This window comes from Piliocolobus tephrosceles, chromosome 6 (assembly GCF_002776525.5).
Source record: "Piliocolobus tephrosceles isolate RC106 chromosome 6, ASM277652v3, whole genome shotgun sequence".
In the NCBI taxonomy this organism is placed as follows: domain Eukaryota; kingdom Metazoa; phylum Chordata; class Mammalia; order Primates; family Cercopithecidae; genus Piliocolobus; species Piliocolobus tephrosceles.
Window position 1 is genome coordinate 125524215 of NC_045439.1, and position 26443 is coordinate 125550657.

At 43.9% G+C, this 26443-nt stretch overlaps 2 protein-coding genes and 3 non-coding genes across 6 annotated transcripts; all 5 read right to left on the reverse strand.

Moving 5' to 3' along the window:
• Window positions 1-4327: 4327 nt before the first annotated feature.
• On the reverse strand, window positions 4328-21487 carry RNASE4 (ribonuclease A family member 4). 2 transcript variants are annotated; one of them, XM_023186641.1, is made up of 3 exons: window positions 20944-21077; window positions 6967-7072; window positions 4328-5576 (listed from the first exon to the last, which is right to left on the reverse strand). In XM_023186641.1, the coding sequence occupies exon 3, from the start codon at window positions 5557-5559 to the stop codon at window positions 5116-5118; it is 444 nt and encodes a 147-aa protein (XP_023042409.1). In that variant the 5' UTR covers window positions 5560-5576; window positions 6967-7072; window positions 20944-21077; the 3' UTR covers window positions 4328-5115. The 2 variants fall into 2 exon arrangements, with proteins under 2 accessions (XP_023042409.1, XP_023042408.1); XM_023186640.2 differs by lacking the exon at window positions 6967-7072 and having other exon boundaries at window positions 4331-5576; window positions 20944-21487.
• ANG (angiogenin) lies at window positions 10715-21523 on the reverse strand. The gene is made up of 2 exons (XM_023186642.1): window positions 20944-21523; window positions 10715-11352 (listed from the first exon to the last, which is right to left on the reverse strand). The coding sequence occupies exon 2, from the start codon at window positions 11332-11334 to the stop codon at window positions 10894-10896; it is 441 nt and encodes a 146-aa protein (XP_023042410.1). The 5' UTR covers window positions 11335-11352; window positions 20944-21523; the 3' UTR covers window positions 10715-10893.
• Window positions 21524-21612: 89 nt separating this feature from the next.
• Window positions 21613-21684, reverse strand: TRNAP-UGG. The gene has a single exon. It is a non-coding gene; the product is annotated as a tRNA-Pro (tRNA).
• Window positions 21685-22336: 652 nt separating this feature from the next.
• TRNAY-GUA lies at window positions 22337-22425 on the reverse strand. The gene is given in 2 exon segments: window positions 22337-22372; window positions 22389-22425. It is a non-coding gene; the product is annotated as a tRNA-Tyr (tRNA).
• Window positions 22426-23937: 1512 nt separating this feature from the next.
• TRNAT-UGU lies at window positions 23938-24010 on the reverse strand. The gene has a single exon. It is a non-coding gene; the product is annotated as a tRNA-Thr (tRNA).
• Between the last annotated feature and the right edge of the window lie 2433 nt (window positions 24011-26443).

Consider the following 26443-nt stretch of genomic DNA (forward strand, 5'->3'; position numbering starts at 1 on the left):
TAAACCAAGTGTGGTCTGGGTGAGGAACAGGAAAGAGGGAAATATGGTGAAAAGGGGAGAATGTCATGTGGATTAGAGGGATACAGTCATGGGGTTCAGATGTAGTATCAGGAATAAGATGAGAGGCTGGATTGAAGTCTAGACCAGGAACAATGGTAATTGTGGGAGATTCAACAAATAGTGAGTACAGTTGAAGGAGCCAGGGGGCAGAAAGTATATATGTCAAGTGTGAGGAGGAGAATAGATTTTGAAAGTTGTGGGAACTGTAGAGAGTAAGGGGAGCATAGCCTGTGATTTTGAGGGCTTCCAGAAGTATTAAAGCGGCAGTTGCACTGCATGCACACATGAGGGTCACCCCAGAATTGTGAGGTCAAGTTGTTTTGATAGAAAGGCAACAGGTTGTGGGCCTGGTTCCTGTGTGAGGACTCTAGCAGCACAGCCTTGTATTTCAGCTGTGTGTAAGGAAAAAGAATGGGATGAGTTGGGGAGTGCTAGTGTGGAAGCTGTCTCCAGGGCCTTTTTGAGAGGGTGAAAAGAAGAATGGGGAAAAGACTTAGGGTCTGTGAGATCAGTTAAGTTACCCTTTGTGAACTTGTAAAGTGGTTTGGTTAGGATAGCAAAGCCTGGCATCCAGAGTCAGAAATATCCAACGATGCCAAGAAGGAAAGGAATTGTTGTTTGGTGATGGGGACAGGGGTTTGAGAGATCAGCTGGACACAATCAGCAGGGAGAGCATGTGTGTTTTCATGAAGAATTATGCCGAGATAGGTCACAGATGAGGAAGAAATTTGGACTTTGGAGGGGGCTACACGATATCCTTTTGAGAACAGATGTTGGAGGAACAGGAGGGTGTCCTGTTGAGAAGATTCATAGGAGGGGCTATAAAGTAGAAGGTCATCAATATATTGAATAAGGTGAGAAGAAGATGGACAGAAAGTAAATCATGAGAAAGGGTTTGACTGAAGTAATGGGGGCTGTCCCTGAAACCTTGTGGCAGTACAGTCCAGGTAAGTTGCCGAGGCTGATGGGTGTCAGGGTCAGTCCAGGTAAAAGCAAAGAGAGGCTGGGATGAGGGGTGCAGGGAAATAGTGAAAAAAGCATCTTTAAGATCAAGAACACAATAGTGAGTTGCAGAAGTTATTGAGGACAAAAGGGTATACGGGTTTGGCACCACAGAGTGGATAAGCAAAACAATTTGGTTGATAAGGCATAGATCCTGAACTAACCTGTAAGACTTGTCCAGTTTTTGGACAGGTAAAATGTGGGAATTGTAAGGAGAGTTTATAGGCTTTAAAAGGCCATGCTGTAACAGGCGAGTGATAACAGGCTTTCGTCCCCTCAAAGTCTGTTATGGGATAGCATACTGGCATTGAGAGGGGTAAGGGTGATTACGTTTTAAAGGGATGGCATGGGGTGCATAATCAGTTGCCAAGGAGGGAGTAGAGGTATCCTATACTTGTGGATTAAGGTAGGGAGATGGAAGGGGAGGATGTGAAGGAAGCTTTGAACTGGGGAAAAGGGTGGCAATGAGGTGTGGCTACAGCCCAGGAATAGTCAGGGAAGCAGATAATTTACTTAAAATGTCTCGACCTTTTATAAGGGAGGTGGGCGGTTGGGGATAACTAAAAAGGAGTGGATAAAAGAATGTTGTCCAAGTCAGCACCGGAGTTGGGGAATTTTAAGAGGTTTAGAAGCCTGGCCGTCAATACCCACAACAGTTATGGAGGCAAGGGAAACAGGCCCTTGAAAAGAAGGTAATGTGGAGTGGGTGGCCTCCGTATTGATTAAGAAGGGGACGGACTTACCCTCCACTGTAAGAGTTACCCAAAGCGTCTGTGACGGTCCAGGAGGCTTCCGAGGTGATTGAGCAGAGTCAGTCTTCAGCTGCTAAGCCAAGAAGATCTGGGAAGGAGTCAGTCAGAGAGCCTTGGGCCAGAGTTCCAGGGGCTCTGGGAGTGGCTACTGGGCGAATTGAACAGTCCGGTTTCCAGTGGGGTCCCATACACATGGGACATGGCTTAGGAGGAATCCCAGGTTGCAGGTATTCCTTGGCCCAGTGGCCAGATTTCTAGCACTTGAAGCAAGATCCTGGGGGAGGAAGTCCTGGAGGAATACCTGGCCACTGCAGTTTAGGCGTTTTGAAGTTCTTGTGGGCTGGAGATGTGGCTGGGGTTTCTCTCACAATGGAGGCAAGTAACTGCAACTCAGAAATACGTTGCCACTTGGCTGCCTCTTCTGTATTATTGTATACCTTGAAGGCGAGGTTAAGTCCTGTTGTGGGGTTTGAGGGCCAGAATCTAATTTTTGGAGCTTTTTTAATGTCTGGAGTGGATTGGCTAATAAAATGCATATTGAGAATAAGATGGCTTTCTGGCCTCTCTGGGTCTAGCACAGTAAAGTGTCTAAGGGTTGTTGCCAAATGGGCCATGAACTGGGCGGGGTTTTTATATTTGATTTAAAAAAAAAAGAAAAAAAAGCCTAAATGCTACCTGATTTGGGAGAGGTCAGATAAAGAAAAAGGAGCATTAACCTTGACTATGCCTTCAGCTCCAGCCACCTTTTTAAGAGGAAATTGTTGGACAGGTGGGGGAGGGCTAGTCACGGAATGAAACTGCAAGCTGGACCAGGTGTGAGAAGGGGAGGTGATAGAAGGATTATAGGGTGGGGGTGCGGAGGCTGAGGAAGAATTGGGACCTGGCTCCGCCTGGCTGGTGAGCAGCAGCCTGGGGAGGGGGGAAAAGGTCAGATGGGTCTGTAGAAAAGGAGAATTCAAAGGACTCAGAGTTTGGGGTGGAGACTGAAGAAACAGGAGAGAAAGAAAAAAGATTTGGGATGAGTCACATTGGGAGCAGAGACTAGGGAAGGACCGATATGTGAAAGAGTGCCTGGATGTCAGGCACCTCAGACTGTTTGCCCATTTTTCAACAAAAATCATTTAGGTCTTGTAAGATGAAGAAATCAAAAGTGCCATTTTCTGGCCATTTGGAACCAGTTGGGTTTGTATTGGGGCCAAGCGGTATTGCAGGAGAAAATAAGGCGTTTAGGTTTTAGGTCAGGTGTGAGTTGAAGAGGTTTTAAGTTATTGAGAACACAGGCTAAGGGAGAAGAAGGGGGAATGGAGGGTGAAAAGTTGCCCATAGTGAAGAGGTAAGTTTAAAGAGAAAGGTAGAGACACAGAGAAGGGGGTGGTGCGATGAGCATCCCTGGGCTGTAATGTGGGTGAGCAGCCAAAGCAGGCATCCCTGCAATTGACTTGCCACCAAGGGAATGTGGGTGAATGACCAAGGCAGGCATCTCCATGGTGATCAGACACCAATGGAATGTGGGTGAATGATCAGGGCAGACGTCCCCACGGTGATCAGACATCAAGGGAAGACTGTCTTCCCGAGTCCATGACCGGCATCGGAGTTTTGGGTCCACGGATAAAATGTGTCTCCTTTGTCTCTACTGAAGAGGAAAATGAACTAGAATTGAAAGGACAGGGAAATTGAAGGTTAGCAAGACAGGCTGGAGAAGAGAGTGAAAAGACCACTTACCTAATTTGAAATTGGTGAGATGTTCCTTGGACGGGTTGGTCTGAGGACCTGAGGTCATAGGTGGATCTCCTCATGGAGTGAGGGCGAGGCAGGGGACCAGTCTCCTGAAGGAGTCCCCCTGTCCCGGGTCTTCGACACTAAATATCACATGCTTCCATATGAAGAGACCACCAAACAGGCTTTGTGTGAGCAATAAAGCTTTTTAGTCACCTGGGTGCAGGCGGACTGAGTCGGAAAAAGGAGTCAGCAAAGGGAAATGGGGTGGGGCTTTTATAGGATTTGGGTAGGTAGTGGAAAATTACAGTCAAAGTGGGTTATTCTCTTGTGGGCAGGGGTGGGGGTCACAAGGTGCTCGGTGGGGAGCTCCTGAGACTCATTGTCCAGGAGAAGGAATATCACGAGGTTAATTGATCAGTTAAGGTGGGGCAGGAACAGATCACAATGGTGGAATGTCATCAGTTAAGGCAGGAACTGCCTATTTTCACTTCTTTTGTGGTTCTTCAGTTGCTTCAGGCCATCTGGATGTATAGCGCAGGCTTGGGCTCAGAGGCCTGACAGCTCCCTAATTTGTTTCTAAATATTCTAAGGGAGAAGGAAGGGCTGTGAGAATTGTCTTTGAGAGGAATCATTCTTTCTGGAGTAAATGAGACAAATCTTCAGTGTTGTGGTCATGGATCTGATAGGCATTAGTCTTTGACCAGAGTTTATGAGGTTATTAAGGTGCATGCATGTTTATAAACTAGAGAAGAATTTAAAAATTGGAGAAAAAGATATAATACCATAGCACAGTCTTCTCAGGTACCTTCAGTTTAAGTCCTTTATTACAAGAAAAACAAAAAAATCTTTCAGTCAGCAAAAGCACATGAGTCTTAATGATTTAGTACTTTTTTTAATACTTTGACTTACTAAGGTGATTCAAAGGTTCAGGAAAAAGAAAATTCCCAATATCATTTTCTTAATCTTATTCAACCCAAACATAACAATGCCAAAAAATACAGAGCTCACATTTTGCTGGCATACATTTCCAAATTTTTAATGCCTCCCCGGACAGGTGAATTTTAAGGATAAAAAAAAGCAGAGACTTTCAAAACATTCCTTGTGATGAAGTAGAAAAAGCCCTGAATAAGTGGCCGGTTACACTGGTTTTTTGTCTCAATTCTTCCATTAATTTTACAGTCTTCAGCAAATCCCTTAACTTTGAGCTTCTATATGTAATGACATCATTATAAGTGCTGTGGTATTAAAATGTGATAAACATAGATGAAAGTATTTTGAAATGTTTGAAATACTACATAAATACACATAATAACTAAATTCCACAGGATAGGATCTGAGAGAGCTAAGCTGACCAGTATTATAAAAGGAAGCTTATTACAGAAAAGCCCAGCCTCATTCATTATAGGTTTATGTCTCCATTTCTCTTTGGTGCAATGTATTTAATAGAATGAGTTATACAGAGAAAAAGAATAAGAAATGAGCTGAGGAGACAGAGCCTGGGACAGCTCAAATGCATTACTCACTGCTATTTAAGCAGTAGGTGTAAGGTCAACCACTCGCGATAATCCCTACAGGGTGGCATCTAACCGTCAAAGTGCACAGGCACCTGTGGGTTACCCTCGCAGGCAATGACAACACGTCTAGTGCTCGCCATGGCCCGATATCTGCAGTTGGGTGCCTTGGAACTTCCTGTATCCCTGCAGTCTGTGACCTTCACTACACCCTCATGGCAGTTCATCTTGCCGTTCTTGCATTGGATATTGGTGGTGCTGCAGATACTACGAATGTTCCAGATATCTTCATGGATGAAGGTGTTAAAGCGCTTGCAGTGATACAAAGTCATCTTCCGTCTTTGCATCATCATGTTGCAGTAGCGATCATTGCCACCTGTCTCCTCAGGGTGCACATGTTGCCTCAGGAATCGCTGGTACATGCCATTCTGGCCATAGGAGGGCTGGACCAGCCCCAGCCCCAGCAGGGTCAGCAGCAAAAGCAGAAGCAACGAATGGGTCCTCTGCAGAGCCATCAGTACCTTAGAGGTGCCTAGAAAAGAAAGCAAGGGGCAGGAGAAACAAGGTAAGAACTGGGCACTGGAAAAAGGTGTTGACAATAGCAAGCTGGCATCCTGACTCCACAGTCTCCTCTTTCCTCCTTCTTATATGCACCATCTCCCCACTCATCTCTGCTACTTTTCCCACCCCTGCTTCCCCAAGAGTGAGTAGTTTGCAAACATGATCTTTTCTGAAAGCAAGACCTTTCTCATTTACAGAGAGAAGTTGCTGTAGCCAGTACAATGACACAGGGCAGGGGCTGACTGCGTGGCTGCCAGGCTCGTGTGGTCAGAGTATAAAAAGAGAGAACAGGTGAACCTACATGAAACTGCAGTTGTGTATCTCTTGGGGGAATTCCGTATATGTATGATCTTTGGGGAGTGTTTGGTTCCCGGGAGGCTCCAATTCCCAACAGTTTGGACAGACTCAGGATATGTCAAAGAAAGTTTATAAACTACTTTTAATACCTTACATCTGGGAATCTAGGTGGAGGAAGAGGACAGAGGAATATTTAGGGTTTGCCTTTCCTCTCATGACTATTCTTATTGTCATTAATTTTATTATTTTTCTTTTCTTCTTATCATGTGGCTATTATTCTAATGTGATTAAAATATATTATTCTAATTCCAGAATAATATATGTTATACATTAATCTAAAATGTATTGTTCTAATTCTAATGTAAAATCAGGTCCTTTTGGAAATCCTTTTAATTCTATTTTAAAAAAAGAGTAAGTACCCAGATACAGTACTTAGAAGACAGTTGATAATAGCCACTGTTTGAATGAACTAGTAAGTGAAATCAGTGAGCTAATGAACAAACGCAATTAAATGGATAGAGTAAAGGTGTTTCCCAGGCTTATGAAATTGACTAATAAGAAAAGCTAAGAAATGTTTAAAAAATAAATTTAAACAGCACAATATCCTCAAAAGACAACTTGGATTGTGTCTTCTTCTCCTTGCTGTTTCTATGCAATAACCTAAAAAATCTAGGCCCTGGAGATACACTGCTTTGTCTTGCATCTATTCTTGATGTTCCTCCTGTCTTGTCAATAGTTGCTGGTAGCTGTCTGTCTTCTCTAGTTGCAGCATCATTGTGTTGTCACCTGTTGCAGTGAAAAATAAGCATATATTTTATAGCATTAAGAAAAAATCCAGAGCACCAACAAAAAAAGCATTGCCATGTAGTTTCTGAACATTCGTTGCTTTCGTTGACAGATTAAAGGAATCCAGGCCTATCTTAGTCTATACCCTGTGCTCTTTCCACTATCCTCTACTGCCTCTCTCATCCCATGCCCCAAATATTCAGGATATCAAAGATATGCTCAGAATTGCTACTTCCCAGCAGCAGAGTTTAATCAAGATTGGAGGTGGAATCACTCACCAACTGACTAGCCAGATGCTGCCATCTGGCTGTCGCTCCTGGAATTGACATGAATTGTGAATCGGCTTGACTCTTGCAGTGAAGCAGGTGAAGCAGGGTCGATTTACTACAGCAAAGAAAAATCATCCCTGATTCAACAGGAAGTGAGCAACCCAAATTAGCAAGGGCAATGTTTTGAGAGTCAGGCAGCCCAACTCTACATGGGCAGTCCAAGGACTGACCCCAGTTGAACTCCTAGTTTGATGTATATGGGTACTATTGTCTTTTGATTTCAAATTCTGCTTCATAATGGTGGATCACACTGTGTGAATGACTGAAATGGCTTCCAAGGGACCTGTACCTTACTTTGTTCTGCTAAAAGCCTACCTTTTGATTACTGATAATGAAAGCAGTATCAAATATGGATATTGTTCTTTTAAATGCCACCTCCTTTATCCATAGCCACCTTTTGCCTTTGCGCATAAAGATATAAAGCTGTATGTCATATTTGTATGCCCGCAGCTGTAGATGTGAGATACGGTGTTAGGAAGAGAAGGAATTAAAGAGGTTGTGGGAGGAAGGGCAGATGTTTGATTTCTTTTTTGCCTCAAGAACAATGCATACAACTTCTGAAGGTATACTTAGTACTTGGATTATAGCTTCAGCAGATCAATATACTTTGGCTTGCTTTTCCGGTGGCACCTGGAGTTTCCATAGTTTCATCTACTTTCTCTTATCCTGATTCTTTGTGACCAAAAATATGGTTTAGCAAGATAACTGGCTACAGAGAAAACTTCACCTATTCATGCGAGAGCAGACCCAGGATGTCAGCTTTTCTACACTAACCAAGTAAACAAGACATAGAGAAATATTTGAAGACCAGCAGGCCAGTGTGGACACCAATGGGTGCATCTCAAAGCTGTAGCTACAAGAGAAAGTTGAATGATCTCAACATCATCCCAACACATACTTTTGGGCCAGGATTTTCCCCAAACACTTTCTCCATTGCACAGTAAGAACTTCTTTTGACACTGTGGTCTAAAAGACTGAGGCTGTGACCATGAGAAAATTACTTAACCTCTCTCAGCAGATTCCCTCATAAGCAAAATAAGCATACAATACCTACCTCTTAGGGATGTTATGAAAACAAAATCAATCTAAGTGCCTATAACAAGGCCTAGCACATAGTAAATGCTCAGTAAATGTTGGCAATTACTGCCTTTTTTTTTTTTTTTTTTTTTTTTTTTTTACCACTTCCATTTTTTCTTGGTTTCCTCTGCTTCTGTCAATCTGGATAAAATAATGAATGACTACAGAGTTGCATATATTATTGACTCCTCTTTATTTCGTAGAGCTAACTGTAGTCTCAAGATATTGGAAGTCTGTTTCTAAACTATAAAATATCTCAGCTACTAGATCCCTAGAAAAATTTTTCCTCTCCAAATTGCATGGAATTTTCTTCCTTGCATGTCACTATTCTTCAAAGGACTTAGCATTTTGGAGTGTTCCTTCTTTTTCCTTGCAAAGCGAACAATCACAGCTGACCAGGACTTCAATTCTTCAAATGATTCACTCAGGACAAAATGATCTGCCTGTGATTTGACATTTTATTTTAAACAGCTGTGGTTATGATAGAACAAGAGGCCCAGATCAAAAAGGACTAGGAATGCTTGCCCAGCTGCCAGTACCATCAGCAGGTCAGGAAACACCCCCATCCCACTGCCATGTGATTTCCTGCGAAACAGCCATTTCCCTTAACACCAGAGCAAACGATGCGATGATAATGCTCCAAGCTGATGTTTGGAGAAGATGTGAGTTTTCACAGCTTATGATGTGATCAATATAATAATGGTCCATGCCTTTGACTTGCCCTATCAAGGCCCTGAGTGGGAGCAATGATCTTGAGTAACTTTGCCTCACCTCAAGAAAATAGCACTGGTTGGAGAACTTAAGAAAAGGGCCCAAACAGTTTACCAGAAACTGGGACTTTCTCATTTCCTGAGAGTTTTTGAGATTTGGTAATATGGCAAATTTTCCAGTAAGAGAGGTTTGGAATACTTTTTCCTGTTTTCTTAAGGAATGGCAGTGCTTTCAGTTTTGAAATAGACTAACCGAAGGAGGAGAGATTCCTGTGCTGAGCACACACCAGCAACCTACTTCTCAAACCCATTCCTAAATTTGAATACTTTCAGTGAGGCTGGGCTCTCCTAGGTGGTACCTGGACAGCGTTCTATAACCTGAGCATTGGGGAGCCAGGGATTTTGGCCCATTTCAGGGCAATACCAGGAGTAGGAGAAGCCACCATAGGGAATACTGAGACCACAATAATTATGTGTTCACAAGGCAGTGAAACTGGTGATTTATAACTAATTTATTGGCAACCACTTTCTAAATAACATATCCAGGTACCTGTTAACAGAAATTAGGTAACAAGAAGCTGACTACTGAGTCTGTAGATTGAACTGTGTATTTTACAAACAGAGTGTTAACCTAAGTTATGTTTACTTAAAAACAAATCTTGAGGAAGAATAAGAGATAAACTGGGAATCTTTCCTTTTTTTTGAGATGGAGTCTCGCTCTGTCGCCCAGGCTGGAGTGCAGTGGCGTAATCTCGGCTCACTGCAACCTCCGCCTCCCGGGTTCAAGCGATTCTCCTGCCTCAGCCTCCCGAGTAGCTGGGACTATAGGTGCATGCCACCAGGGCCCAGCTAATTTTTGCATTTTTAGTGGAGACAAGGTTTCACCATGTTGTCCAGGATGGTCTTGATCTCTTGACCTCGGGATCTGCCTGCCTCAGCTTCCCAAAGTGCTGGGATTACAGGTGTGAGCCACAGCGCCCGGCCAGAATCTTTCTGTAACTTCCCCAAAACATCACACTTGCCAGATATTAGCTGATTAAGTAAAAGATTACAGAGTAAATAATGTAATTGGTTTTTGAATTTTATATAAAATAACCATGACAAGAGAATATCCTGGGAGCATTCCATTCAAACATCAAAACTATCTCTCGCTTAAGACAAAAAGGTGGCTACCCTGAATGAATTTTGGTATTCATGCTGGATTACATATCTGTATATGTGTGTGTGTGTGTGTAACAGAGAGACAGAAACTATAATAATCTGTTGGTATGTTGGTACTTGGTCCTTGGAAACTCCTCCTGAAGGTTTCATATTTGTAGAAGTAATATTAGCTTATTATTTGACAGAAAAAAACAACTTGCCTCTCTTAAAAATTCTGCTTAGTGGCTATGAGCCCTGGAATTTTTCCATCTCTGTAGATCAACTTACCATTCTTTCCCTCACAGAGAAGTAAAATCTACCTCCCTAATGACTTGTAAAAAACTGACTGATAAGGTAAAAGTGGCCAGGCTCGGAGGCTCATGCCTGTAATCCCAGCACTTTGGGAGGCCAAGGTGGGTGGATTGCCTGAGGTCAGGAGTTCAAGATCAACCTGGCCAAAATGGTGAAACCCTGTCTCTATTAAGAACACAAAAATTAGCCAGGTATGGTGGTACATGCCTGTAATCCCAGCTATTTGGGAGGCTGAGGCAGGAGAATCACTTGAACCCAGGAGGCAGAGGTTGTGGTGAGCCAAGATTGTGCCATTGCACTCAAGCCTGGCAACAGAGTGAGACTCCATCTCAAAAAAAAAAAAAAAAAGAAAAGAAAAGAAAAAGGCATTTCTATCCTATGCAGTCCTCTCAGGGAGCAACCAAGTAGAGAAAATGGGGGAAAGATCAATATGCCCAGAATCAGTGAGAAGACTCTGATTCTTACTGATATCAGCAACATTTTTATTTATTAAACATGTTGTCAGACAGAAAACAAAAGGTCCAGGTAGCTCTTTCTTTGGGCCCTTGGCAATGCATGTTGCCACACTGTTCTAGGGTGCAGAGGGGAAATGTAAGGCAAGGGCAGCAGAGCCAGCACTTGACCAGTGGCCCGCTGGTTACGGACGGAAAATTGACTGATCCAAGTGGACAGGTAGGTCATTTTCACAAGCAACAACAATGTTTCTGAACCCCGCTGTGGCTCGGTATTGGCATGGAGCCCGGGGGGATCCTCCACGTAGGTTGCAAGTGGTGACCTGGAAAGGAGACTTGCTTATTCTTAGGTTTTCTCCGTAAGGGCTTCCATTCTCATCTCCACAGATGGCCTTGATGTGGCGACTGTTGCCATGAATAAAGGTGTTGATGTCTTTGCAGGGTGAGGTCAGGCCCCGTCTTCTCATCATGCTTTCACAGTATCTGTCATTCCGGCCCTGTGGTGTGGCATCATAGTGCTTGGTCAGGAAGTCTCTGTACCTGGAGTTATCCAGAGCCAGGGTGGGTGGGGTCAGACCCAGACCCAGCATGAAAACCAACAAGAAAAGGCCCAGGCGCATCACCATCTCTTCCAACACAGGCTCCTGCCAAGGGCAAAAGGAGGAATGGTAGACGCAAGAACAGCATCACCAAATCAGGTGAAAAGGACAGGAGCTTTCATCTCTGACACAGCATCATGAATCAGATCTTTTCTGCCACCAAATTATATATTCTATTTTCCCTTTGTCATTAACCTCACACCTCTTGTCAATCCATTCCTCTGGAATGTCTATTTAATAGTTTCCTGAGCACGGCCTCTAGCTCCAACCATTCTTTCCTATCCCTTAGAATCACTGAGTATTTCTCTATCAGTCGTTACATTACAAATTCACTCTCACTCTTTAATTCATTTATTAATTAATTGAATAACGAACATTACATAGGTCCCTACTGGGTACCAGGGACTGTACTAGGTCCTGAGGCACATTAAGACATACCAAATGACGGCCGGGCGCGGTGGCTCACGCCTGTAATCCCAGCACTTTGAGAGGCCCAGACGGGCGGATCACGTGGTCAGGAAATCGAGACCATCCTGGCTAACACAGTGAAACCCCATCTCTACTAAAAATACAAAAAATTAACCGGGCGTGGTGGCAGGCGCCTGTAGTCCCAGCTACCTGGGAGGCTGAGGCAGGAGACTGGCGTGAACCCGGGAGGTAGAGCTTGCAGTGAGCGAGATCGCGCCATTGCACTCCAGCCTGGGCGACAGAGGGAGACTCTGTCAAAAAAAAAGACATACCAAATGCCTCCTTAATAGGAAATGAGGCATCCATGGGGAAAGGATGGGGGCTTCAATGTACTGAGATGAGATAGTAATATAGGAGGTGAGAGCTAAGAAGAGAGAGTTTTAAGGGAGTAGTCTCTAACACTTTTGGCACCAGGGATCATTTTGGTGGAAGACGGTATTTCCATGGATGGGTGGGGGATGGTTTCAGGATGAAATTGTTCTGGCTCAGATTATCAAGCATTAGTTATTTAGATTCTCATAAAGAGTACACAATCTGGATCCCGCACATGCGCAGTTCACAATGGGGGGGGCCGGCTCCTGTGACAATCTAATGCTGCCTGCTGATCTGACAGGAGGAGGAGCTCAGGCAGACAGGCCACAGACCGGCATTTGGGGACCTCTGTTTTAGGGAACCCTGAGCCCAGAGAAGGATCAACCATAAAATTGTTTACGACAGGATTCTAGATAATTACTCAGCTAATGTGAAGAAAGCAGTTGAAAGCAGTTGTATCCTGAGTTGAAGGGAAGCAGACCTACTTCCCCAAGAAGTAGGTGGTTCGTGGCCAAAGGTGAATTTGTTCTGTACCATTTAGAAAGAAGAGGGAGGAGCATGGAAGAAGACACTTGATGTTTGGAAGATGGGTCAGGAATCAACCCTTACAGAGAAGAGGAATATGAGGTTATTCTTAGGAGCTTCTCACATTAGAAGCAATTGAGATTATTCTAGAGAATATTTTCTAGTTTCTCCTGCATATGTACATACGCTGTTACACAACAGGCAAAAGGTGCTACCATGTGGTAAAAAAATGCCTTAGACTTTTTTTTATCAAATCAAAGGCCTTACAGTTTGCTCTAATGATTTCTTAACATCTTCCTCAAAAGAAGAGAAAAAGAGGATTCCTGCTATCACGTCTCAAGAGCTGTCCCTCTCAAACTCTAGAACGCACACATCCCAGGAATGTTGCATCAGACACTCAACACACCTTTAGGTAGGTGCTTTAGGTAAATACGGTGCTTCCTCCTGGAGCATAATTTTAACTCAATGACTGATCATTGAAAATAGAACTAAACAAATATGAATTATAACAAAATAGAAAGCAAATTTCTTATGAACTTTTAAGATTCTATTGCTTATGAAAGTTGAAGATTAGAGAATTGAAAAGTATTTGGTATGTGCGACAAGTAGTTTCTGACTATACCTTTAGTTTTTTGGAGAAAATTTTAAAGACTATTCAGAGCCTTTAAAAATCACTACAGATCTAACCCACATTATATCTAATATATGTGAATGTCCCTATATTTGGCAACAAAAATAACTTTTCACTGTAAAATTTCACCTGATTTTTGGAATTTTGCTTTTCAAATTGTTCGTTTATGAGTAACTCATTGAATTTATGACTGGCTATGATTTCTTGCTAGTCATCACACATACTGAGAAATTCTCACAAAGGGAGAAAAATCTGATTTTCAAATTGCATTACATTCTTAAATGTAATACAATTCTTATGACCCCTAAACGTAAAAATAAATGGTACATTTTCATAGACACTAAATTAATTATTAATTTTTTATTTGGTGCTTCTCTTGCGTGTAAGTCAATGAACATCTTCATATCGAATAGTTCTGTAGCCTTTGCAGGAAGCACCAATGTTATACAAGTTGTGGGGATACTGCTGTCCACAAAAGGGAGTCGGAGCTTAAAAAGGCCATGGGTCCTAGCACTAGGCCTGTGCTGTGGCTAGCCTGTTCTGAGAGCAAGACTGTGGATCTAGAAAGACACAGGACTCCAGTGTTCTACGCTTACATGGGAAGACATGTGGGGTGAGCAAAGTGGGCTCTCTTTCTAATTTGCATTTGGTGTTGATTCCATTACAAATTATAATCTATGAACTTAATTCAAATATTTCCAGCTGCTATTTACTTCATTATTGTGGAATGAAAAATTCCTTAGCATATAATTTGGTATTCTTCAGCAGTGAATCAAATTTGTCTGCACTGACATTTGTCTATACTTGAGATGAGTTGCTATCTCTAAAAGTCTGAAATTCCATGCTGAAAGTGTGTTCTTGGGAGTTTATCAAGAAAGAGGTACATGATTGCAGAATGGAGAGCCAGCCCTAAAGGAGTAACAAGTATTCACTCATGCAGTTGCTCCAATATAGCTGCTGGGCTGCCAAGCCACCCACTTCCCAAGTTCTTTACATTTACATCATGCTTTTCAGTCTCCTGCGTGTGTTTCCTGTTTCTAGCTTTTTGGAAGATCTTATCAAAGTTTTATTGATTTGCAATCAATTAAGTCTCTTGCTCTGTAATGAACAAATACTGACTTCTAATGTCAAAAGTCTCTCTTACATAGTCAACATCCCTCTGCCTGGTGCCAGAATCTCAGAATCCAAAAAATCAGGGAGCAGAACCAGAGCTGCTAGTACCTAAAAGAGTCATTAGGTGGCAGTGGTGGATAGGAATGTTACTAATATCCTCTCTAGGAAAGCCCGGACTGGGAAGAGGTGACAATGCTGTATAACTGGTGGGGATATTGCTGTTCACAGAAGCGAGTATGAGCTGGTAAGCCTGTTTAGAATCTCTGTCCAAACTCTCTCTGCATTAGATATTAAGACCAAGGACACCTCACCAGATATAAGTGCCAAAGTAAAAGCCACAAAGCTCAGGATCTACCCATAAGGATATCACAAAATAAAGATCGACCTGTTGTCAGGTTTCACGGGTGCCATTTCCAAGCATGCCATTACCCATGTGATCCTGGATGAACAATGGACTATTTACTTGTTAGTGTTTCTTACTGGTGTATATCCTACAGAACTCATTTTATTCACCTTGAATCAACATGCTTGCCTTATTACACCCCTTAATAGTTTTTAAATAATTGACTTCATTTTTCTCTCCAGGCCTGTTCATCAAGAAAATAAGAGAGTTGCTAGCTCTAAAAATCTGAAGTTTCATGGTTCTCATTAAGCATAATAGAGACTTTGCTAGTTTCAATAGCAAAAGTCCAGTGACCTTCAGTTACAAAGACAAATTTTGTGTAAGTTTAGTTGGGGGCACAAGGCACCAACTGAAACAAGTAGATGACAGGGTGACCTGTGGCCCAATCTCATTAAGATGCATCATCCCATAAGGCTCAATATGTAAGCCAAGTTCACATAACACCTCTAGGTAAAGCACTGGACTACACGGGGGCTTTGCCTCCTAAAAAGCCACCTGTTTTTTTAGTATGAAGGCCCTCACATCCCAGTCTGCAGAGGTAAAAGGGTATCTTTGCTTCTGATTTGCAGAATATGCACATTCATTTTGTAACGAGTCAGCTAAGGTTTGCCCGGGCTTACTGTAATCTTGATTCCCTAATACATCTAGGAGCCAAATCTCAGCAAGCGTACACCAAAACCACCAATATCTAACATCTGCTCCCTCACTCAAAACTTTCTCAATATATTCAACTCTAAATTTCTCAAAAAGCAAGGTAAAATGGAATTGGGAGAAAACCAGTAAGAGACATATTATTTGTGGTGTAAAAGTGAATCTGCCTAAGCCAAGGGTGCAGAGCCTCACATCTGGTGGCAAAAGTCCTATAGACATATCCTTCTATACCCAAACACGTAACAGTCTGTTAGCTTTTTGTCAGTGGAATTAGTCCCAGCTGTTCTCTGTTCTTTTTTCTTTTCTTTCTTTTTCTTTTCTTTTTTTTTTTTTTTTTTTTTTGAGACGGAGTCTTGTTCTATCGCCCAGGCTAGAGTGCAGTGGTGCTATCTCGGTTCACTGCAACCTCCACCTCCCTGGTTCAGGCAGTTCTCCTGCCTCAGTCTCCCGAGTAGCTGGGATTACAGGTGGCTGCCACCACGCTCGGCTAATTTTGTATATTTAGTATAGAGGGGGTTTCCACCATGTTGGCCAGGCTGGTCTCGAACTCCTGACCTCAGGTGATCTGCCTACCTCAGCTTCCTAAAGTGCAGGGATTACAGGTGTGAGCCACCACACCTGGCCCCATCTGTTCTTTAGAGTAACTTTATCTTCTGTATCAAATGAATCTGTTAGTTTTCACAAGGATTAATATTGTCTCCCTCTCTCCACAGGCAATGTTCAGTATTCAAGAGATTCATCAAATTTTACACACCAGTGAGTTAATTTGACAGTCTATGATGAGTAACTATAGTTATCATTTTCATCAATGTGGGTTCACACTTTTATATATCGCAGGGCAAAATCCCTCAAAGTGAGAGCCTAACACCCAAGGCATATTCATCCCTTTATCGCTTTTCCTTCCTTCTTCCCTTCAGCCTGCCAGTGAGCCTCCTTTTGATCTTGGGATGTGTCCCACTTTGTTTCCAAAGAGCATCCAAAACTTTTCTAAGAAAAGAAATTAGCAGGGAAGGTTAGAAGGAAAGAATGCTAAAAACATACTTTCTGTTTCTTTCCTTGTTAAGCCACGTGTAATGCCTGTAACAGCGGTGGACGACGTGGGAGGACTCCCAATGCCCTTCGGCAAGTGGCTCCCCCAAGCCTTTGGGGATTTTATCACAATTTAGAAATCCCTCCTAAACTTCCACTTGCTCCCAGTCTCACTAATTTCTCTTTATCCACATATAGGCCATCCCAAAGGAAACCTGTTTTCGTTTTAAACTTTAGAATCTGATCAATTTCCTTTTTAATTCATGAGCTTGAGCCCAGAGGCTTTAAAGGGAGGAAAATGGCTTCATTAAAATGGATGGATGACTAGAAATAATATATAAAACAAATAGAACAATAGATTACCCAGGAGTAAGAATCTTAAAAACACCTGGCAGTTTCCCTTCAATGGGAGATGGTTCCAGCTGTTTGTTCCTGGAGATGGGTTCCAGCTGTGTGAACCTGGAGGCCTCTCCAGGTTCTGATTATATAGTGTTCTAATAAGGGGGTGGAAAGAATAGAGCTAAGGACCCCCAGTCCTGGCAGGGACATGAAAACCAAGGACACTGCTCTTGAACAAACGAGGAGGGTCATTCACCTTTTCGCTGGGCATGATTGGGTTAGATATTAACCCACCTGAATGGATTGGAGATTTGTTCTGGAAGACAGTTTGAGAAACAAGGCATTCTGTCCAAAAGTTACCTTTTTCTGCTGTCTGTGGTGCTTACGCTTGTCCATGGCAGGACTGAGGTTTCACTATTCACACATAATAATCTGGATCCATAAGATAGCATCTCTGATCTCCCTGGGCCAACTCCAAGAACTGCCTTGGAAGATGTCACAGAGTAAGATACGGTCTTCCAGTAAGATGCTTTTCCTCTGTAATTTCTATTTATCATTTATCATATCACATTCTATTTATCATATCACATCATTTGGTTTCATGAATGGACGCTAAGCACATTATTCCATCGATTTCACACAGCCAGGAAAGCACTTCTAGAGAAGGTTGTGTGACAGCTATTAGTACACTGCCTCTCCCCCTACACTCAACCTCTCAGCTTCTAACCCCTAAAAGTAGGCTTGCCATGTTTCCTGGGTTTCTCCTTCTTCCATCTTTACCTGTCCACAAGAGACTACCCCTGAACATTCAATTGTCTGGTCCTTGTAATGTAGTTGCAAAATTGCTTATCTCCACCATCAAAGCAGGGCTGTAGATCCATTGCTTGCGTAAAAACAGTGGGCCAAAGGTCACCAGGATCACTTTATAGATCTCATAGTTACCAATATCAGACAGCAGCAGGGTACCAACTGTTTCACAGACCCCCAGCATTTGCTCACAGTGGTGTTGGATCTAGGACAGTGTTATCTTTTTAAAAATCCTCAATCCTCTGTTGTCATCCACCTACCTGCAAGTATTCAGTCTGGCTGCACTTGAGAAGCTGTCAAGAAAGACAGGCTGCCTGCTAGTGAAACAAATGCACTTGAAATCACAATAATTATAATATTCAGTGCAGTCTTCCATTTTGTGAAGCTCTCACATACATGACTACATTCAACCAGCACCAGGACTGTGTGAGGTAGGCATTATGTAAATATGCTCTGCTCATGAGGAAACTCCAAGAACAAACAGCAGATGAATGGTGGAGTCAGACTTCGAACCCTTTGTAAGCAAGGAGAAAACTGACCCGTCTTTCCAGACTCAGCTCAAGCAACACCACCTCTGAGTCCCGAAAAGCAGAACTCTGCCACAATATACAACCCATATGCGCCTGCATACACACAGCCCCATGGCCTGAAGCTCCAATTCAAGCACCAACTCACACAAACAGAGTAGCCTCTGGTTTTAGAGTTCTGTAGTAGTGCTGGGCTGGGGCAACCAGCAGCCTCTGAATATAGTGAGGTCCTTTCTCTGCCTCTGGGCCTTCACTGGACAACCTTTGGAGGACTCACAATCTGCCCACAACGCAAAAAGACAGTTTTTTGGTTTTCTTTTAAACTTGGCACAAGGAAGTTTTGTTGAAACAAAAAGTACGGTTTGGGGGAAAAATTACTATTTCATTAGAACGCATCTAGGTACTTAGTCATTTGTGTTTTAAAATACAACAAGGAATTATATTCTATGATTAAGGAACATCACATCTTTGTCAGTAATTTTAGTACAAATGAAGGAATTGCCATTGCAAAAAAACTTCATATATTTTTTAAATGTTCAGACAGCTTTAACTTGAAAGTCATTCCCCTTTCCTGGAGATTTTTTTCTCTCTCTCCCTCAAGCCAATAATATCCCTGTATACAGACATGGGATGCATGGGTCCTGTTTCCAAGGACTCTAGTGTTGGAGCACTTTCCTCCTTCATACAGAGTATATATGTTTCATTCTGTCTCAGGACTAAAATTAGATGATGGGAAGAACGGACTAAATAGTTTCTAAATTTCTTTATTATTCTAACAGTTTAGGTCTATAAGCATGAAACTTATTCAATAATGGAAGTAACAGGTAAAGAAGGAAAAGCCTGCGTGAAAAGAAGAACCACGTCTCCAGGAAGTGGCAACACTAGTGACTGAAGGACAGTAGGGACAAAGTCCTGCTGACATGCCTGTATTTCCAAACAAAGACAAAAATTAAACATCTGCTTTTCAACCAACTCTGGGCTTTGTGCCCACTCACTCTTTGTTCCTATTCCCTCTTTCCCAAGTATTTCATGGCATTCTTCTGGGAATAACTGTTTACGGAGAATTACAGAGAATCCGCTTAAATACAGATTAAATAAAAACTCCTAAAGAAAGGTTTCACTAGCCTTCATTGGTCCACTTTTTTATCCATCTACTTTAATTTGAGTCACAGTGACAAATGCTTCCAACAATAACTTGACAAACCTCTTACTCTTGCCTGCTTATAAACTGATTATCTGCTGTCAGCAATAGCTAAAGCCATTCCTCTTTTCCTGGAATGATTTTTTCCATCCTCTCTGCCAAACTATAGTTCGTCTCCACGTTACTAGAGTGCCTCACGTCCTGTTTCTAACATCGCACCACTCCGTGCAGTCACAGAACAATAGTGGGAGGGGCCTCTGAGACCGTCTGTCTACCCCTCATACTAAAGAAGAGGCAACTGAGGAACAGAGAGACATGTATTGCCCAAGGAACTCATGGCATTCGCGGGACTAGAAGCTTTCCAATGCACCACACAACTTTTTTTTTCTTTTTTCTTTTTTTTTTTTTTTTTGAGATGGGGTCTTGCTCTGTCACCCAGGCTAGAGTGCAGTGACACAATCTCGGCTCACTGCAACCTCTGCCTCCCAGGTTCAAGGGATTCTCCTGTCTCAGCCTCCCGAGTAGCTGGGATTCCAGGCGCTCACCACCGTGCCCGACTAATTTTTGTATTTTTAGTAGAGGCGACGTTTCACCGTCTTGGCCAGGGTGGTCTCGAACTCCTAATCTCGTGATCCACCCACCTCGGCCTCCCAAAGTGCTGGGATTACAAGCATAAGCCACCGTGCCAGGTCCACACAACTTTTATTTTCCATACTAGTACTTTCTAGACGATCAAAACTAACTTTAAAGGGGCCACTGAAAGTTGCTGTTCAAAGGAAACCTACACTGACTATTACCATAAATTCAAAAAATATTTTACTCTGCTTGTCATCAGTAAAAGAATTGCTTGAATTGAAGCATATGTAACAAATCTATCCTCTTGCAAAACTAGTTAGTGGCTCTGTGGTTAAGTAAGTCTTGGAATACCTGTGGCTGCTTCTGGGAAGGTGGTCCTGTGCTGCAGATAAATATGTCACTTGGGCTTCCATTGATTACATTATTACTTGAATATAAGATTCTTACTGTCACGAGGGAGGATCTTGGCTCATCTGAGATTTCCTTAGCCCCCTGAGTGGTGCTGAAATTGTTTTAATAAAGATGTTGCGCTTTACTCATGTGCTGCTGTTAGCATTTGACGTGCTGTCTCAGAGCGAAAACACCGAGGATCCCAGCCTCCTAGTAGGAAAGCTTGAAAGAGGCTGTTGGCAAGTGTCTCCAAGAATTGCACAATATTTTTTGAGGGTGGATTAAGGGTGGGGAGGCAGAGGAGAGTAAACAGAAAATACCGATCCCCAGATGTTAGTTACGCTTGCAAAAACTAAGGCCTGCTTCAAAAATCTGGTGATTAACCTGAATAACAAGCAAAGTTTTCTTAGTTGTGGGCAAGTGCAGGCCTCCTAGGGCTTCCCTTAGGTTCGACGATTCTGTGGTCCCCCTCCAAGCCTACTAATCAATAGAAGCTGGCATCTCTGCCCAGCTGCGCAAAGTAAAAACCCGAGTGGGAATGTAAAGTCCTTAACTCATACAAATACTGGACTTTCACCTCCCTCCCCATTCCTCCCTCTCCAGCCCAGTCCCGCAAAAGCCTCCCCGAGGAGTCCCAAGCTGGTTCTACTAGGAAAGGACTCCCCGGCCACAACGCCCCTGATGTAGCTACCAAAGAGCAAGAGGAGCAGGAGTGTGAACGTACCTCGGCCTCTGAACAAGTCGGCAGAAACGGGCAGGACGGTAGAAAGAAGTTTTGTTTCTCACCCGCTTCTTCCTCCCTAGTACGACGATGGGGAGTGCGTAGAAAACGCAAAGTTGTTCTATTGAATCCTGCTTTGCGTCTGGGTGGAGTGGCGTGCTTGCGTGAGTGTGTGTACACGGACGGAGATGGGGGCGTGGTGAGGAGTGGAGGGTCGGCATACTAGCCTCTGCGTAGCTGGGACCGCGCCCTGCTTCTCCCAGGAGGCCTCTGCCGCCAGCATCCGCCCTTGGAGCTGGCGCCGCAGCAGCCCCGCCCCAGGGGCCACAGGGGCAGCCCAGGCAAAGAACAAGTCTGGGATCCACGCTCCTTCCTCAGCTGGAACCCAACGGGCAGCAGCCGCGAGCGCACTGCCTCCACGGAGAGCCGATGGCGGGAAACTGGCTTCTGCTCCCAAGAGCCAGGCGGCCCTTAGGAGACTACGCCTGGCTGAGCGTCCAGGAACCCATGAAGCTCGGTCTTGACACTGGTCCGCAGCCCCATCTGCCACGTACTTATTCGGTGCTGGTTTCTTTAGCAGGACAGCCCAACACGAGACAGTCTGTATTTCAAATTTAACGAAAACTTTTTTCAGTAGTTGCCAAAAGAGGTGTGGAAAAACTGTAAATCTGAGGGCTCGTCCGGGATTTGAACCCGGGACCTCTCGCACCCAAAGCGAGAATCATACCCCTAGACCAACGAGCCACTGTGTTAAAACTGCCTTCATATCACTCTGAATTTCTGTTTTCCGCCTGCCGTTCTGAAGGTTTTTCTGTTTCTGTTTTTTTTCTTTGTTGTGACATTTCCCTTTGGCCTTATTTAGCTATTCCTTCGATCTTTACTAAGTTTCAAGTATGGCTTATTGTCTGGTTTATTCTCCTGGATCCAGACGCAGGATGGGGTGAACGAAGGCAGCTTTTTAGACTTTAGACATCCTTGTATCTCATTGAGCCCGGGGAACGATTTAAGCCCACTAGAGCCTGGAGGGAACCTGGAGGGGTCTGAGATAGAGATCGAGGGCCAGAGCTGAGCTCGGTTGCAAGGCTGTAGGTTACTGAGCCCCAGGACAGACGCGCGCTACGTATATACCTGCCGGCCTTTGGACTTAACGTAGAAGCCAAAATATAACACACTTCGGTAAGATAACAGTGCTTTCCCCCAACGGTTGGACGAATCGAATCGGGTCTACTGTCCTTCAGAGATAGGTAACCAACTTTTCAAAGTGTGATTAATGCAGCTTAACTCGTGGCTAAGCTGTTTCCTTCGGACAAGGGTAAGAGAAAGAGATTTCATCACGTTAACATAGAGATGTATTGCACAAACGAAGAGCTACTGTAAACCCCAAAACAGCAACCTCTCCTTCGAGCCGGAATCGAACCAGCGACCTAAGGATAACGACACAGTAAGTACTACAGTCCTCCGCTCTACCAGCTGAGCTATCGAAGGGAGTGCGAGAAATCAGTTCCTAAAAAACCCTATTCAAGACATCCTTAACCAGAGACGGGAACGAGAACTCTCTTTGTATCTGTAAAGTGATTATTGCAGAGTCGCAAAGCCAGCTTGTAAGACAGTCCTGCGTCCAAGGTTCTGAGGACAGCCTTTCTAAAGCTGGATTCCCCTGCTTCACTGAGGGGCTCCCAAGCAGAACAGGTGCCCCTGGAACCTGGACATACCCAGGCTGCGCATCCTCTGGGCGCCCGAGGCCTGTTGGCCTCACTGGGCGCGGACCCAGGGGCCTCGCGAGCATGGATGCGTGTGTTTGTGTGCAGGGCGGGGACCGGCACCTGGGCGTCGGAGAACTGGGGGCTGAGGCGGTGGGACGCATACAATTCTGACTGCGCAACTGTGAACGCCGGAGAGGGCGGGCCTCCAGGCTTAGGCCCGAGCTCTCTGGTGTCCTCACTTCCTGTGCTCCCCTCTCAATCTCGGCTCTTCCGCGTACACGTCCACAGACTCAGGAGGGAGAGGGTGTAGAATGGAGCAGTGGTCCCCAAATTTGTTGGCACCAGGGACCGGTTTCGTGGAAGACACTTTTTCCACGGACCTTGGGGGCGGGGAGGAGGAGTTGGGGGATGGTTTCGGGATGAAACTGTTCCACCTCAGATCATCAGACATCACTTAGATTCTCGTAAAAAGAGAGCAGTTTAGATCCCTGGCATGCGCAGTTCCCAATAGGGGTCGCGCACGTATGAGATTCTAATACCACCGCTGATCTCACAGGAGGCGGAGCTCAGGCGGTACTGGTAGCTAGCCCGCAGTTCACCTCCTGCTGTGCGGCCGGATTCCTAATAGGCCCTGGACCCGTGCGCAGCCCAAGGGTTGGGAACCCCTGAAATAGAGGACATCTGGGCAAACCCAATGTTTCTGTGTGAATTCGCTTTTGGAGAAAATATTTTCAGCTCATTCAAAAGGAAGGCCACATTTCTCTGCTTCAAAATCAAGTTTAGCGACCCAAGTCTCGCCCCTAAAGTCGGGCCCTTAATTTCCCAAAAGCCCACTGGCACATGAAACCTTGCCGCGCAGTGTACATCTATCTTCTGGACACCTGGCAAGAGCGGTCATCGCTGGCTCTTCCTGTTTCAGAAGGGGAATCTTGATCTCTACTCCAAATATGCCCAGACCCGGGGCTTGAGAATAGCTTAAGGGGCCATTGTCTCGCCTAGATGTCCCCATTTCCTGCCCGGCAGCGAGCAGGGCTCTCGCCGCCAGTCCGCAAGCCGGGGTGTTGGCAGAGGGTGACGGCGATTTCCACCGCTTGTGTAATGGATTCCGCCACATTCCAGGAGGTAAAGCAGCATTACCACTGGAACCTAAAGGAAACGTTCTGCTCAGCTGGTGTTTATTTGGAAGCTCTGAACGGCGGCAAGAAGTTATAATTTGCCACGTTTTCTCAGGGTCAGTTCAGAAGGACCAGGAGGGGAATTTAAGTAAAACCTGAATCAAGAAAGTAAACTTGAAAGGCCCCAGCGAGATTTGAACTCGCGACCCCTGGTTTACAAGACCAGTGCTCTAACCCCTGAGCTATAGGGCCTCATGAAAGATAGGTGTCTTCCTTTCATAGAAAAGGAAAAGAGTTTCAGGGCTTCTGCTAACATCTGAGCGTAGAAGCTAAGTAAAACCCGGATGTCGTCTCAATCCACTTCCCAACCATTAGACCAGTTCACAGACTTTGTTCTTGCTGGGGATGGTGCAAAGTGAAGGCCAGTGACAGGGACCACTACTATCCTAAGATTGGAGAAATCTGCCCAACGCGACACAGTCTAACACAGAAAGACTCTCCACTTGCCCACTTCAGACTGAAAATTAAGAAAGGAAAACCGGCAGAGGAAGGAGCTCACCACAGGTCTCACTTGAAACTGCTGACATCCGCATTTTGTTTCCTGCTTGTGAGTCTCCCACTGAGACTCACAGTTGCGAGTCTCAGTGCCAGAGCAGGCATTTCTTAATTCGCAGTTTAATTCATTCCTTCATTCAACAAACACTGCATTCCAGTCTGTGGTAGGCTCTGCACTAAGAACTAGGGATCCAGATATGATCTTTATCCTGAAGTCACTGTCACAGTATTGTGGAACAAAAGAACTTTAATTTTCATGAAGGAAAACAATGAAAAGTAGCTGTGCCAGGTGTGAAGGGGCGGTAGCCATGTCAAGGTCCACACATTTACAAAGTGAACCATCAGGAGGGGTCTCCAAGAGAGCATTGGCCTGAGCTGCACTACGAAGGGAGGTTAAGACTTAGACAAAAATTGAAGTAGGGTGGTCCCTGGTAGAATAAAATTACGAGCAAAGTCCGAGAAAAAGACTGAGACATTCAAGGGAACACTGGCTGGGGCAGCAGGTGAGAAGATTTGTAGAAGGAAATAGAAATTCACCAAACATTGATGAGTTTACGGAATGAATTGAAGGGACGAGCAACCAGAGTCAGAAACACCAGTGACTGGCCATAGTGCAGATGCTCAAACATAAAGCTGCAAAAGGGTAATCCTTATGGGACTAGAAAGGAAGGGATGAGTGAGAGAGATACAGGGAAGGGCGATTCTGCTGAACCTAGATATGAAGTGCAATCAAGAGGAAAGAGAGGGGACTCTCAAAAGTGTCTTTAAGAGACAAGATAATACTTACAGAAAAAAGGAAGCCTACCTCTTCAAGGTATCTGGAGAGGGCGGAGGGGTGATGCTAGGATTTAGGTAAGCTGAATATTAAGTGAAGATGGAGCAGTTCACGGGAATTGTATGATAGCCAGAATACTCTTGTGTCTAGAGTTTCATGAATTGATAGATGAATTAATCAAATTACATAAGTCATCCATTGAGTTAGAGACTCTACGAGTCATGCACTCTTGAAGGAAAAGAATACAGAGAAAACAGCCGAGACTAGAACGTAAGCATTGAATAGCCCTGTTACAGGTGTATGTTACATTAGTGTGCGTCCAACATCCTTTAACAATTCTCCTTACATGTGGATATTTCACATATTATAAGTAAGTCTGTCCTAGCACACTTGCTTTCCCAGCTTGCAACTGAGAATGGGCTTGTGACCTGGGCACCACCAATCAGATGCATTGCCCAGGAAGCTTTCCATTTAGAAACATAAAACAGGAGTACAGGATACCATAGGGAAAACCCACATTTTTCCAAATACGGTATCAGTGTCAAGTTTCTGGATATGGGTTTTCTTAAATCCATATACTACTGTTTTTCTTTAGCTCTGGAAAATTCTCAGTCATTGTATTAGTTTGCTAGGGCTTCCATAATGAAACACCACAGACTGGGCGACTTAAACAACTGAAATTCGTTTCCTCACAGTCCTGGAGGTCAAAAATCCAAGACCAAGGTGTTGGCAGGTTTTGTTCCTTCTGAGGCCTCTCTCCTTCACTTAGAGATAGCTGGCCTCTTGCTCCCGCCTCACATGGCAGTCCCTCTGTGTGTCTACACCCTTAGTGCCTCTCTTTGTGTCTAAATTTACTCCCTTTATAGGGACACTAGCCAGGCCCACCCTAATGGCCTCGTTTTATCTTAATCTCCTCTTTAAACGCCTTATCTCCAAATACAGTTACATTCTGGGATACTAGGGATTAGGGCTTCAACATAAAAATTTAGGGGGGATACATTTTAACTAATAGTAGCCATTCTCTTCTCCTATATTATATATACATATATATGTGTTTGTGTATATATATATATTTTAGGCTAGTCAAGTGAAGTAGTGGAGTGGAGAAGGAACAGAAAGACCTGTAACTGGTTGTGATCAATTAGTTGTAAACACCACTGCACTCAGACCAGCCAGCCTCCTATATTGTTTTTACTCTATTTTTTTCTCCCTTTTTGGAACTGAAATTAAACATCTATTAGCGCTTCATACCTTGTCTTCCTTATATACGTGTGTGTGTGTATATGTGTGTGTGTGTGTGTGTGTGTGTATATATATATATATATATTTTTTTTTTTTTTTTTTTTTTTTTTTTT

Coding starts and splice junctions, on each gene's coding strand:
- RNASE4 (XM_023186641.1), bottom strand. CDS start 5,559: ATGGCTCTGCAGAGGACCCATTCGTTGCTTCTGCTTTTGCTGCTGACC.
- ANG (XM_023186642.1), bottom strand. CDS start 11,334: ATGGTGATGCGCCTGGGCCTTTTCTTGTTGGTTTTCATGCTGGGTCTG.